At 44.9% G+C, this 15319-nt stretch overlaps 1 protein-coding gene across 2 annotated transcripts in view; it reads left to right on the forward strand.

Moving 5' to 3' along the window:
• The first annotated feature begins 712 nt into the window (after positions 1 to 712).
• grik1a (glutamate receptor, ionotropic, kainate 1a) overlaps positions 713 to 15319 on the forward strand; it is a 434840-nt gene continuing 420233 nt past the window's right edge. Inside the window, exon 1 of one of the 2 annotated variants that reach the window (XM_086006203.1) lies at positions 713 to 2367. In XM_086006203.1, coding sequence (XP_085862329.1) covers positions 2247 to 2367 — 121 coding nt within the window. In that variant the 5' untranslated portion in view covers positions 713 to 2246. The remainder of the gene's footprint in view (positions 2368 to 15319) is intronic. The other variant, XM_086006202.1, reaches the window with a different exon arrangement.

The following is a 15319-nucleotide window of genomic DNA, read 5'->3' on the forward strand; positions in this document are numbered from 1 at the left end:
ACATACACAAACACACAACACACACACACAACACACACATACACAAACACACAACACACACATACACAAACAACACACACATACACACAACACACACATACACACAACACACATACACACAACACACACACACAAACCACACACAACACACACACACAACACACACATACACAAACACACAACACACACACACAACACACACATACACAAACACACAACACACACATACACAAACACACAACACACACACACAACACACACATACACAAACACACAACACACACATACACAAACAACACACACATACACAAACACACAACACACACACACAACACACACACACACACAACACACACACACACAAACACACAACATACACACAACACACACATACACACAACACACACAACACACGCACACAACACAACACACATACATACACAACACACACATACACACAACACACACAACACACACACATACACACAACACACACACCACACACACATACACACAACACACACATACACACAACACACACACAACACACACATACACAACACACAACACATACAAACACACACAACACAACACACACAACACACACAAATACACACAACACACGAGTGACAATGACTGGGGCGAACCAGATCAGGAATCCACGAAATGCACGAAGCTATGAAAGGAGGTGAATGCGGAAGGGGCTTCTGTCCACAGTGAATGCTTTCAGTTCACGCCAGGCGGTGAGAAAACCTTTTGGTTCCAACATCAGGAGAGATGTTAGTTCTTTCATGTTATGGAATTGAAAAGACAGCTAACATGTACGAAAAAAAAATCAGTTTGCTTTTAAAATAATTGTTCACTAACTAGGTTAGAAGAAATATTTGACAGAAAGTGAACATTACAGGAAAAATTAAACATTAAAAATTCATTACCAGACTTGGAGTAACAACCGGTTGCTGGTGATATCCCGAGGAACCAAGAATCGAATTGTGTTCAAGGAATATGTACATTTTATGCAACAACATCCCGCACATTCAGCATTCGGAAAAAACACAGCAGTTTCGAAGCTGCGACTCCCAGCTGGTGGAATCTGGTAGCCAATACACCCGCACCTCGCTCACAATAACCCCAACCGCGCAGAAAGCCAATGTTACCGGTTAAAATGACTTTAACACCGCAAAGTTCAAGTATGAGCAGTGACCAGAACTTCCGGGAGGTGTTTGGAAGCAGCGACCGAAACCTAAACGGGTTCAAACCCGGAGCGCAAACATTCATCTTGCGAAAAAACGTGCCGAGTGATCAAAACCGATCTGGTTGAGTGCGGCGAACTGTTACAGAACATTGAACTCAAACATAAACTAAAGTGGTGCTTGGCATGGCTGAGTGAGAATTGTGCAGGAAGACTGGGAACCGCGCTTGGGGGTTCAGGCTGACTGTTGTATTCTTTCAATTGGTTTGAACTGCAATGGTCAGAAATCATTTAAAAAAGGATTTGGGGCCATTCACCGCCCTGCCCAGGAAGACTGGAGATAACCTCAGGAGTACTGTGTCATGTGGGGGCCAGAAAAGTAAATGTCAGATTAAACGCAACTATTAATTATTGTTGGACAGAGGCAGGTATTTCTATACAGGGGCAACAAGAAAGACTTTTAAAAACAAGTTGACAGCAGGTTGAGAGTTTAATTCCAGCTCGGTCACAGCGTCATTCCTCAGTGTAAAGGTCTGACTGGCGATCTGGGACCAGCAGCGTCACTGGTGGGAATGAGGATGAGATGTGAGGTTGGGAATTCTCTCTCTCTCTCTCTCTGGCGGATCCCCTGGTTCTTGCTGGTGTGCAAGTCGCCGGCTGGGTGAGCAGTGAGCTCGGATGTTGCGGCGAGACGAGTGCTGTCCGATCGTGCGCCGTTCCACACACACCCACCGCCGCCGATTCCTGGCGCCCAGCCGGCGGCGCTAACCCCGCGGGGCACAGCGCTCGCCAGCCCCGGCTCCGGCTCCGGCTCCAGCTCCGGCAGGGACGGGCTGGGGGGCTGGGTGGGTATTTATTTTTTTGCCGACTCAGAGCCGAGTGTGTGTGTGAGTGTGTGTTTGGTGCAGTGAGCAGGGGAGGAAGCCTCGGATCACTCGACTGGGGGCTCTGTTCAGCAGTGTAACTAACTAACCTACCATGGAATGGGGGAAGAGTCGCCGAGTGCTGGATCCCAACAAATACTCTCTGATTTAGAGAGAGAGAGAGAGAGGCGATGGGAATAACCATGTGCTGCGATCCGAACGTGTTATTTGGAAATACAAAAGCTGCACTTTGCTTGTTGCTGTATATCTTCACCGTGCCCTCGCAGAGTTCTCAACAAGTCCTCAGGATCGGTAAGTTTCTGCTGACTTGGCTTCATTCAACGTTTCCCGCTTATTGTGATGAATGAATGCGCCCACCGGCCGTGTTTTCTAGGCTTTTTAGTAACTTCAGTGATTTTTGTGTTGGATGGAAATGAGAATAAAGTGTGTGTGTTTGTGAGCCTGTTGGAACTGGGATTGGTGTAAGCAGATAAAGCGGCGAACTATTAACACCGAAAGCGCCCGTGTCTGACTTGGAAAGTTGAGAACATGTCAGCGGCGTTGAGTTGATTTTTGCCTTTGTCCGATCCGCTTTGGGACCCGGCTCCAGCTGCTTCAGCTCAGGAGGATGCAGATTACACTAAGAACCAGGTCTAGCCTGATGGATTGTGAATGTAGTCATGTCTTTGGATTCAGGGATCGCTTTAACGCACAATCCTGAACAAGCACTGCCCCCTGTACTGGAATAGTTCTGTTTTCTTTTTTCAAATGAGGATGTTTCTGTGTGTGCCACCGGAATGCTGCTTCTCTTCCAGTTGATTGCATTAGAAAGGTCTGGGATGTTCAGCACACTGCAGTTGAGCTGAAGACAGAATTCAGCAATTGGCCAATTGACAGGTGTCTTTCAGGAGCTGGTTCAGAGCGAGGAAATGTGTCCAAGTCCCGAGTTAGTGTGGCCACACATTTCAATTAAACGGCTGTAGCTGCAGCATTTACCGTGAGATCGACTGGTTTGGGGGGTCCAGGTGGCGGCTGCATTTCTCGCCGAGTTCACCTGTTACAGATATTGACCGCTACCGGAAAAAGGTCGCCGAGCCTGTGTCTCAATTAAACCTCAATGATTTCTTGATCCTTAAAGCATCGTACCTCCCGGATTTACCCTGAGTAAATCTGTGGAATATCAGTCATCTCTCTCCTCAATCGTTCCCCATAATCTAAGGTGCTCCACATGGCTCAGTTTCCAATTAACATGCCCCATTTACCAACTTCGAACTCTCCTGACACAGATGTTGATTGGACGCTTTCTTTGATCATAGTTGATAACATGTTTTAAATCTTTTCCCAAGCGGGTTGAGCAGTGGCCTGTAATCCTTTCTCAGAAATGCTTGGTCTGAGTGCTTGCCTCCCAAGATTGTCCTGAAACAAGAATCCATCCAAATACTGTGGGGCAGTTGGGTGGCTTCCACTCAACATTGTCGGATCTGGCGTCCCCTTCGTCAATTAAATCGAACACACAGACATTCGATTGAGATGATTTTCAGGTTTTTTCCCCTGTGATGAGCTAGTTTATTCAGCACTTGTCTGGTAATAAAAGTCAGCAGCAAGGCCCGCTCCTTTGCAGTTCCTCACTGGCAGGGAAACTGTTGAGGGGCTGGGGTGGTGTGACCTGATCAATAGCAGGACTGAGAACTCCAGAATGAAGTCGATCAGTGCCTCACACCCTTTTAGTGTACGATAGCAAAATACTGCGGATGCTGGAAATCCGAAATAACAACAGAAAATGCTGGAAAAACTCAGCAGGTCAGGCAACATCCGTGGAGAGAGAGAAATAGAGTCAACGATTTGGGTCAAACCCTTTGTCAAGACTGGAAAAGCACAGGAAATGAAATAGATTGAAAGGCCGGGCTGGGAGAGAACAAAAGAGAAGTGAAGAGACATTAAGAGGTATTCAAAACTAGACGAGATGGTGATAGGACTAGTGGAGACAAAAGACGGCTCTAGATTAGGTGTGAAATGCGCTGGCAGAATGGGAGACAGCTCTCCCACATGGCAGCTGTCTGCCAGCGCATTTCACACCTAATCTACAGCCGTCTTTTGTCTCCACCAGTCCTATCACCATCTCGTCTCGTTTTGAATACCTCTTAATGTCTCTTCACTTCTCTTTTGTTCTCTCCCAGCCTGGCCTTTTAATCTGTTTCATTCCCTGTGCTTTTTCAGTCTTGACAAAGGGTTTCGACCCGAAACGTTGACTCTATTTTCTCTCCACGGATGTTGCCTGACCTGCTGAGTTATTCCAGCATTTTCTGTTGTTAGTTCCCTTTTAGTGTATGTCGTGTCCAAATCCTACCATAATATGAAATTGGGGAACTTCTGTATTTTTTCTTTTTTAATATCATAGACACTAAAATTATTCTTTTAGGTAACATATTAAAAGGATGCGATTTTCCATTTATGAAATGTATTAATATTAAAGATAATGCCAAAAATTTTTGCAATTAAAACAGATCACCCACAGTTCATTACTGCCTTTTTTTAAATCGGAATTTTGAGTGTTGCTGCCACCTTTTTAAAATTATTTTTTTTAATCCAAAAGAAAATAAATTGGCAATCAAATAATCTAATTCTCATGGGAGAGTTGTCCATAAACATTTATATTAGATCTATGGAGCCATTCCTGAGTTATGTTGCTTCTGACATTTTCACATAGACATTCAGATAGATGGGCATGACCATTGCTTGACCTGTTTGCTATTCAGGAGAGGGACGTTATTAATGGCAGAGTGGTTGGTTAGTTGTGTGTTCATATGAGCTATCTGGCTTGGCTTTTGAAAAGAGGGTAGTGATTAATAGTGTTGAATAAATCCCTCTGAATTTGTGTTGTCCATGAGATAAACACCACGGCACCGTTAGTAGGCTGCATGGTGGACTGGATGTACACAGGATCTCTTTCTTATGTGACGAGTTCCTGATCTCAGTTGAGCTGTGTGGAAGAGGCACCGAGTGGCAGTGGTGGAGGGTCCTTGCCCAAGGGGAAAAAAACTGTCGTGAACATCCCAGCAGCTGGAGTTCCTGATCTGAGCTGAGCTGTATGGGGGAGGTGCAAAATGGCAATTATTGAGGGCGCTTCCTCGGGAGGCAGCGGTGAAGGAATGCCACTGCAGTTATTTTCCTAGCAGATGATTCAAAAATATATCGGCAGAGATTTGGAAACAGATCAGCTTCCCATCCTTTTAATTGCAGAACAATGAATCATCTGGAGGAACCGAAGGATGGAAGAGGGGTGAAACATGATAAGACATGTTTGGGGGGCACAGCGTGGTTGATATAGCTCATTGGAGGTGGGAAGGGTGTGCAATTGGAATGGAGGGCTACAAGTTCACAACTGAGAGACCCCATGGTGAATTTTTTACTCAAACCATGTTACGATGGGGAGTGCCTAGCGGAGGATAAGTACTTCCCCATTAGGGAAGAGCAACCTTGTGGCTGGCTAAAGAGCAGCACTGGTGGAAGCCTGGTTTTAGCCTATGAAGTATATGCTGGAGGCAGATTATGGAATGGGAAAACATGAAAAAAATAAAATAAACTACAGTACCAAAAAGCAGAGGGAGATGAATAAATGTTTCAGGCTCAGATGGGATGTTAATGAAACAGCTGCTAATCAAACATCAGCAATGTTTTTCTCCATTTTGGCATGCTAATTACAAAACACCTTCAAAAATAGAAATTATCAACAGTCATCTTGCTGTTGAAAATTATGAAAAATATCAGCCTCATCCTTTTGCCTTTAATTGTAAAATGCACCCTGAAGTACTAAAGACATCCAGATTCGCTTTTTGTTATATTTTATCCGACTTTTCATTTCTTGTCTGCTTTTATTATTACAGGCAAAAGCAGATGGATGATAGTCATGAAAGGAAATTCATGGGAATAGCTCAGAACTCATTGTGCATTTAATTACATTTCTACCTTCCTTTTTTGTGCTACAACTAACCATTGAAAGACAGTTACAGAAATGTACAATTACATGATTTCAGCATTAAAATGTTATCTTGCCAGAATGAAATATTATTTATTCAGTCATTTGTAGAATAAAATGGAACATTTTTTCCCATGTAGTCTGTTTTTAAGCTGTAATGTTATTCTGCACATCTCCTGCGCTGCGGCCTCTACGTTTTCTCAACCCAGTTCTCTAACTTGTCCCCTTCATTTGGTGATTCTTTGTCTTCTTGGCTAGCCATCATCTGTGTTTCTGCCAGATTTGGCATTCATTGCTAATAGTAATGAATGTTAATTGCAATCTGTTCTTGCCTGTAAGAACAAAAACTGAGAGATAAAATGGAAGAAATGTGTAAGTCTTGTACAGAGACCAGGCAGATGGAAAGATGAGGAGGAAGGATAACGAAGAAAATGTATATAGCAGTAGCTTTGAAAAGTGCAAATGATTTTTATGATCTGATTTTTTGCCGCCACTTCGCCTCACATTTTACCTCTTGATTTGAAAAAGAGGGCATTTCTACCCCTTTAAAAAAGACTTGATCTTATTTAAAAGTAAATGTATTAGATTGAGTCAAATTAAATTTCAATTTATTTTCTTGATTAGGTTATACTGATCATTATGTTTTGCTGCCATGATTACATTGCAGACTGGCCTATGAACCTCTGGTGCATTTTGTGGCTTCATTGTTTTAAGTGGATGTTGTGTCATTATTAACTCCCTTAGGATTCATATCGAAATTCAGGTTGGATAGTTCAGCACACTCAGCATCCATTTCAAAACAACAATTTGATTTACTTTTTTTTTCATTTAAAAGGACAACAGCAGATTACAGGCAATAGGTCAAAAAGCTGTTTCGCCAGCTTGGAATTATTAAAGTGCAGATGTCATCTGTACACTGTAAGTGTAAGTCAACTATTAAGTTCCAACTCTCCAGCACTGGTTATGCTTCTGTCATAAGAACGTAATGATTTTCAAGAACAGAAAAAGGCTATTAAGACCAAACTCTTGATAGATCAACTCCGCACCCCCCCCCCCACCCCCAACCTACCATCTTCTCACCATGGCCTTCAATTTCTTCTCTCTTTTAAGAGACTTTACCTCGCTGTCTCTTGAACCCATTTATGCTGACTACCTTCAATGGATTTTCCTGGTAACTTATTCCATCTTCATACCCTTTAAGTGATAACAATTTTGAATGACTTATCTTACTGCTGATTTCATAAGTTTTAAATTGGTGTCTCTGCTATTTGAACCATTTGCAATAGTGAATAATTTACCTGCATTAACTTTGTCAATTCCCGTCGTTATCTTAAAAACTTCAATTTGATCTCTCTTGCAGCAGTGCTGTGTTGTCCTAATGCTTGCTGCTTATTTCTCCTCACTGAAATTGTGGAAAAGATGTTCCTTACAATAAGAATGTGGAACTCTTTTCTGATAAGTTTGCTCTGGGGTCTTTGTAATGATGACAAGTCTTCCCATAAACGTGTTGGTTTGAAGTAACTGCTGGGTAAAATGAATACAGAAATTCTCCTCTTCTTCTCCTTCTTAGGCAGTATTCAGAACCGAGGATGACTTGCTTCCACATTAAAAATGAGTTCTCAGGTGACTGATGAGTCCAATGCGGGACCTACAGTCTCTGTCACAGGTGGGGCAGACGGTGGTTGAAGGGGCGGGTGGGTGGGGTGCTTGGGTTGACGTGCGCACCTTGCGCTGTTTGCGCTTGGCTTCCGCTTGCTCCTGGCGAAGAGACTCGAGGTGTTCGGCGCCTTCCCGGGTGCTTCTCCTCCACTTTGTGCAGTCTTGGGCCAGGGATTCCCAGGTGTCGGTGGGGATGTTGCACTTTTTCAAGGAGGCTTTGAGGGTGTCCTTGAAGCATTTCCTCTGCCCACCTGGGGCTCTCCTGACGTGTCAGAGCTCCGAGTAGAGCGCTTGTTTTGGGAGTCTCGTATCAGGCATGCGGATGATGTGGCCCGTCCATCGGAGCTGGTCGAGTGTGGTCAGAGCTTTGATGCTGGGGATGTTGGCCTGAGCGAGAACACTGACGTTGGTAAGCCTCTCCTGCCAATGAATTTGTAGGATCTTGCGGAGGCAGCATTGGTGGTACCTCTCCAGTGCTTTGAGGTGCCTGCTGTACATGGTCCATGTCTCTGAGGCATTCAGGAGGGCGGGAATCACTACTGCTCTGTAGACAGAGATTCTACTGCACCAGAGAGCAATGAGAGAAGAGCTCTTCATGGGATTGCGCAGACTGAAATAAAGGACTTCTTTTCAGGACTAGTTAGTCCACTTCTATGAGCAGGAAAAAAATGAGCATATTATAAAAATTACCTGTCAGAAAGACCAGTATCCCTGCCTTTTGCAACAATCAAAATAGTCATTTATTTAGCAGGATACTTCTGTTCAGAAAACAACCATTTGTATATGGTTGCAATCAAATCGGTTGCACAGATGTATATTAGCCAAAAAACCTGCTCCTTTTTAAAATTCATTCTCAGGACATGGGTGTCACTGGCAAGGCCAGCCTTTATTGCCCATCCCTTTTATGAAGGTGGTGGTGAGCCGCCACCTTGAACCGCTGCAGTCCGTGTGGTGAAGGTACACCCACAGTGCTGTTAGGGAGAGAGTTCCAGGATTTTGACCCAGCGACGATAAAGGAACAGGGATATATGTCCAAGTCAGGGTGGTGTGTGACTTGGAGGGGAACTTGGAGGTGATGGTAGTCCAATGTCTCTTCTGCCCTTGTCCTTCTAGGTGGTAGTGGCCGCGGGTTTGGGAGGTGTTGCCGAATACTTACTGTGTAATTACATCGGATTTTCAGATTTTGTATTTAATGGCCCAGAAATTCCAGAACGGGGCTTGCAGCGCGTGCAAGCCCCGTATTTGCACTTACCCCGCGCTCGTGCCGATCAGCTTCTGGGACGCCTGAACTTGCAGAAATAGAAAGCACATTCCCGGGCAGCGTATGACGTCACGCCGCCCAGGAGTGCAGCCAGTGCGAAGCCAGGAGCGTGCAGTGTAAGTGAGACACGCCCCTTGAGGTCTCAGTTTCACTGGACACGCCCCCAATGTTTCTGTCAAGCTGCTAAGGATTTTTACATGCAAAGCAGCAGTTTAAATAGGTTTTTGGAAGTTTTTTGAAGATTTTGGTAACTTTTATAAACTTTTTAAAATGTTTACATTATTTTGAGTAATCTGAAGTAGTTTTAAAGAGAATTAAAGCAATTTAAAGACTTTTAAAAGCCCTAAAAGAATTTTTTAAATTCCATTTATTTATTTAGCAATGTCATCGTCATACGTGTCTTCACACTGTTCCCTTTGGGGAACTGTATGAAGTGGTGGAAGGATTTATGGCCATGATTAACGCTCATTCCGTGACCGTAACCATCTTTGAACCAGCCATTAGGGCGGTTAGTCCTATGGCGGGAGGGTTTTACGGGCTCCCACAAGCTATACAAGGAGGGGGGGGCCACCCACATCCACGGACGCAAATATCCCACTGGATGTCAACCCAGAATTTAGAGCCGGAGCTCCGACTCCACTTGCCGGGACTGTCTGGAGCGGGGTTCGAAACCCTACCCTGATCTGGCCCAGCGGCGGGGATCCTACCGCTATGACAAAGGCCCAATCCAATTAGCAACGTGAAATGGCAGCATAGGGCTCCAGTCACGGGGAGGGAAAAGGCGCAGGAAACGTATGGGTGTCACCTTTTGTGCGGAGTGGGCCTTTTGCGTAGCAGTAAGCATCCCCGCCGCTGGGCCAGAAGGAGTAGGGTTTTGAACCCCACTCCAGACAGTCCCAGCAAGTGGAGTCGGAGCTCCAACTTTAAATTCTGGGTGGACATCCAGCGGGATACTTGCGTCCGTGGGTGTTGGTGGCCCCCCCCTCAGATGGGTTGTGGGAGCCCGTAAAACCCTCCCGCCATAGGACTAACCACCCTAATGGCTGGTTCAAAGATGGTTACGGTCACGGAATGAGCGTTAATCACGGCCATAAATCCGTCCACCACTTCATACAGTTCCCCAAAGGGAACGGTGTGAGGATACGTACGATGATGACCTCTTGCGCAATGCACCTCCTTGGAACCTCAGTCGCAGATGCGAGGGGGCAAGTCGTGCAATTGTTAAATTTTTTATTTTATTGACATGTAAAATGTTGGCCCAGTAATTCCCTTCCAAATGCGCTAGTACGGTCGGGGTACTTACGCATCTGGCCGGATGAAATGCCGCTTTTCAGCATGCACAGTGCATGTGGGGAAAACCGGCATTTCCTGTCCTCTGAACGAAGGGGTTCAGAGGCAGAACGCGTGCGACTGCACAGGCAGCGCGTGCGCAGTATAATTCGCCGCTTTCATTAATGCTTTCAGTGAGGTCCAGTCATTACAACTTACACATGAAAAAAGCATGGGTACAGTTGCTCCAGAGGCTGCGGAGGAAGATATTTCTTATCGTGGAGCTTCTGAAAGTATGTATGTCTGTATATATTCCTTTGCGTGTTATGTATACATTCCTTTACTTATGTGTATGAATGTATTATTTAATTATGACTTTCAGAGAAAGTAACTTATTGGAAAATCATAATTAAAAATATACATTCATACACATTAGTAAAGGAATATAAAACATACATACATATACGTAAAGGAATATATGTGGACATACATACATAACTCATTCTCACATTCCATTCACACAGCCACAATTGCTCCTTCTACCTACCGTTCTGAAAACCCGTTTAAAAAAAAATTAAAGTTTAAAACTTACTTAAAATTTCTTAAAATAACTTCCCTCCCTTTCCCAAACCTAAATATTGCATTTCATAAACTCCTCCATAAAATATATCTCCTTCCCCAGCCAATGAACAACTTTACACTTGCTTTTTTCAAGTGTAAGTTCTAGGGACTTACCCTCACTGAATCCATCAGTGAAATCTACAAAGTTCACTGCGCAGGCGCTGCCTGTGCAGTCGCACGCGCTGTGAATAGACCTCGGGTCTGGAAATGCCGGTGTTCCCCGCATGCGCTGTTCCTGCTGAACGCCGGCATTTCCAACGGCCAGATGCGTGAGTAACCCGACCGTACTCACGCTTCTGGCCTGGAATTTCTGGCCCAATACAATTGACTTGACTTTTATTCTTTGAACTTGCATATAAACAATAGACTTTATCCAGGAGTAGTTAAGCTAAATAACTCAAGTTAACTCCCCAGTAAAACTTTCCGTGGTTACCTGTTTTGAATATGGTCATATATATTTCAAGTAATAAAGGGAGGTTGCTGGCAGAAGCTAACAAAATAAGTCAATATCGAGTTCAACAATTTCAGATCATAACCTTGGCCCCCATTACATTTTTACTTATATTTTTTATCCACATCTTTGTTTTGGCCCCCCCTTTTTTTTCTCTCCCACATGGCAGCTGTCCCTCATTCTGCCAGCGCATTTCACACCTAATCGAGAGCCGTCTTTTGTCTCCACTAGTCCCATCACCATCTCGTCTCGTTTTGAATGCCTCTTAATGTCTCTTCACTTCTCTTTTGTTCTCTCCCAGCCTCCAAACTGGCCTTTTAATTTGTTTCATTTCCTGTGTTTTTTCAGTCTTGACAAAGGGTTTTGACCCGAAACGTTGACTCTATTTCTCTCCACGGATGTTGCCTGGCCTGAGTTTTTCCAGCATTTTCTGTTGTTATTTCTAACAAAATAAGTGCTGTTTTTCATTTCCTGAGAAGTTACGTTTAGGCACTCTGCAACACTGATTTTATGGATCTTGTTTATATCCTTTATGCCTATTGACAGTGGTCATGATGGGACTAGACCATCAAGCACTCCCACTCCAGACATACCATAGGCTTCCTGTATACAGCTCCAAAAGTGTGGTTGAACCATTTTAATATTGAATATCCCCAGGTGAAGAACCTAGGTTCATAGGAACAGGGATAAGCCATTCAGCCCCTCAAACCTGTTCTGCCATTCAATTAGATCATGGATGATCTGTGCCTCCAGGTTCACCATGGAGAGGATCGGCGAGGTTGAAAAGACTGAGAGAAGATGAGTAAATGGGGAAGTAATGATTAAGTGACACCATGGTTGAACCTTTATTTTAAGACTTTGTGGATTAAGAGGACATATTTAGAGCTCAGCAAGAATAGGAGAAAAAACACTGACTGCAGTGACACTGAGTTAAAATAGGAAGAGACAAAAAGAAGCCTGCAATGAAGAGACGAGAGGTTGGAGGCTCGGCTGAAAGTAGGATTGTGCACTGAATAACAAGAAGTTATTTTGTATCTTATCCAGGATTGTAAGAGAAGAGTGTTCCTCGCTATCAGAGCAGCATTTAAATCTTGGATAGACTTTGTAGAGCTCAGTTCATACATTTTGACATGAAAGAGGAAACTGAACCTTTTGGAGACTGCTTTCGCACTGAAGGAGACAGGAGTTCCATTTGAAATCAGTGGAGATAGTGAGGCCAAGATTGTCAATAGCTCAATAAGGTGGAGCCATCAAAGGCAAAGGTGTTAGCTATTGATTGAACTTATGAGAGACATGAAGAAACTATTTATTTCCAGAAATAGTCAGCCTAGTGGTTGTGTAATGATTCAGATAACGCAAGTTCAAATCCCACCATTTCAATTCAGTTAAATAAATAAATCTGGAGATAAAAAGCTGGTATCATAGAAACATAGAAGATAGGAGCAGGGGTAGGCCATTCGGCCCCTCTAGCCTGCTCCGCCATTTAATGCGATCATGGCTGATCATCCAATTTCAGTACCCTGTCCCTGCTTTCTCCCCATACTCCTTGATCCCTTTAGCCTTAAGAAATATATCCAACTCCTTCTTGAATATATTTAATGAATTGGCCTCTACTGCCTTCTGTGGTAGAGAATTCCACAGGTTCACCACTCTCTGGGTGAAGAAATTCCTCCTCATTTATGTCCTAAATGGCCTACCCCTTATCCTTAGACTGTGACCCCTGGTTCTGGACTCCCCGGCCATCGGGAACATCCTTCCTGCATCTAGTCTGTCCAGTCCTGTCAAAATTTTATAAGTTTCAATGAGATCCCCTCTCATTCTTCTAAACTCCAGCGAGTACAAGCCCAATCGTCCCAATCTCTCCCCATACGTCATTCCTGCCATCCCAGGTATCAGCCTGGTGAATCTTCGCTGCACTCCCTCCATGGCAAGAACATCCTTCCTCAGATAAGGCGACCAAAACTGCACACAATACTCCAGATGTGGTCTCACCAAGGCCCTGTACAACTGCAGCAAGACATCCTTGTTCCTGTACTCAAACCCTCTCGCTACGAAGGCCAACATACCATTTGCCTTCTTAACCGCCTGCTGCACCTGCATGCTTACCTTCAGTGACTGGTGCACAAGGACACCCAGGTCTCGTTGCACTTCTCCTTCCCCCAATCTATTGCCATTCAGATAATAATCTGCCTTCCTGTTTTTGCCACCAAAGTGGATAACCTCACATTTATCCATGTTATATTGCATCTGCCATGCTTTTCCCCAATCACCCAACCTGTCCAAATCATCCTGGAGTTTCTTGGCATCCTCCTCACAGCACACACGCCCACCCAGCTTTCTGTCATCTGCAAATTTGGAGATATTACATCTAGTTCCTTTGTCTAGATCATTAATATATATTGTGAATAGCTGGGGTCCAAGGACCGATCCCTGCGGTACCCCACTAGTCACTGCCTGCCACTCGGAAAAAGATCCATTTATTCCAACTCTTTGCTTTCTGTCTGCCAACCAGTTCTCTATCCAAGTCAATACCTTGCCCCCAATCCCATGTGCCTTAACTTTACATGCTAATCTCTTATGCGGGACCTTATCAAAAGCCTTCTGAAAGTCCAAATACACCACATCCACTGGTTCTCCCTTATCTATTTTACCAGTTACATCCTCAAAAAATTCCAGTAGATTAGTCAAGCACGATTTACCTTTTGTAAATCCATGTTGACTTTGTCCGATCCGGTCACTGTTTTCCAAGTGCTCTGCTATTACATTTTTTATAATGGACTCTAACATTTTCCCCACTACCGATGTCAGGCTTACCAGTCTGTAATTCCCCGTTTTCTCTCTACCACCTTTTTTGAATAGTGGGGAACATTAGTTACCCTCCAATCCATGGGTACTGTTCCAGATTCCATCGAATGTTGGAAGATGATCAGCAATGCATCTACTATTTCTAGGGCCACTTCCTTAAGTACCCAAGGATGTAGATTATCAGGCCCTGGGGATTTATCCATCTTCAATCCCATCAATTTCCCTAACACCATTTCCTTACAAATACTGATTTCTTTCAGTTCCTCCCTTTTATCAGACCCTATGTTCCCCGACATCTCTGGGAGGTTATTTGGGCTAGAAATTCAGTAGGCTTTGCGTCCAGTTTTCGCCCAAAGAGGGCTTTTGCGCCACTTGCTGAGCTTTCGTTGATATTCAGCGCTGCGGTAATGGCGGCGTTAGCCAGTAGCGCTGCGCCGTCACCGATGATGTCATCAGTGTGCGCAATGCCCCACTACTGCCCCGCTACCGGCCCGACCGCCATATTTAGTTGCGGCCGCCTCTTCCGCAGCGGCCGCAAACAGCGATCAGAAAACGGGGCCGTCCTGTAGCGTTAGTGGGGCGAGTTAAGGCGGAGGTGCGGTCGGCCGCTTTTTCGGCGGCCGCCTGCCCGCACCTCCTTCCCCGGCCTCCTCCACCCCCCCCCCCCGCGGCATTGCCGGCTGTTTTCCGGGAGCCCGGCACTTCTCCGTGGTGCCGGGCTCATTTGCCGGCACTAGCGAGCGGCAATCTCGCTGTTGCAGGCACCTCCCCCTTAAGAGAGGGAGGCAGGCCTGCAGTACCGCAGCCTGCCGCTCCGCAGCTGGTGGCGCTGCGGCACCTAGCGCGCCGATATTCAGTTTCAGCGCCCCAAGCGGGGGTGCCAAAACCCTTGAATAGCGGCCGCCTTCGAGTTGGGGCGCTGAAACTGAATTTCCGGCGGGCGCAAGTGGCTCCGCGCGCAGCGGTACTTTCTGGGCGCGAGCGAGCTGGCCGCCCCAAACTGAATTTCTAGGCCTTTGTGTCTTCCTTTGTGAAGACTGAAGCAAAATATGTATTTAATTGGCCTGCCATTTCTTTGTTCCCCATTATAAATTCCCCTGATTCTGACTGCAAGGGACCCACGCTTGACTTCACCAATCTTTTTCTCTTCACATATCTATAAAAGCTTTTACAGTCAGTTTTTATGTTCCCTGCAAGCTTACTCTTATATTCAATTTTCCCC

The sequence above is a fragment of the Somniosus microcephalus genome, chromosome 14 (assembly GCF_052327205.1).
Source record: "Somniosus microcephalus isolate GS21.2 chromosome 14, FLI_Smic_1.0, whole genome shotgun sequence".
Classification (NCBI taxonomy): domain Eukaryota; kingdom Metazoa; phylum Chordata; class Chondrichthyes; order Squaliformes; family Somniosidae; genus Somniosus; species Somniosus microcephalus.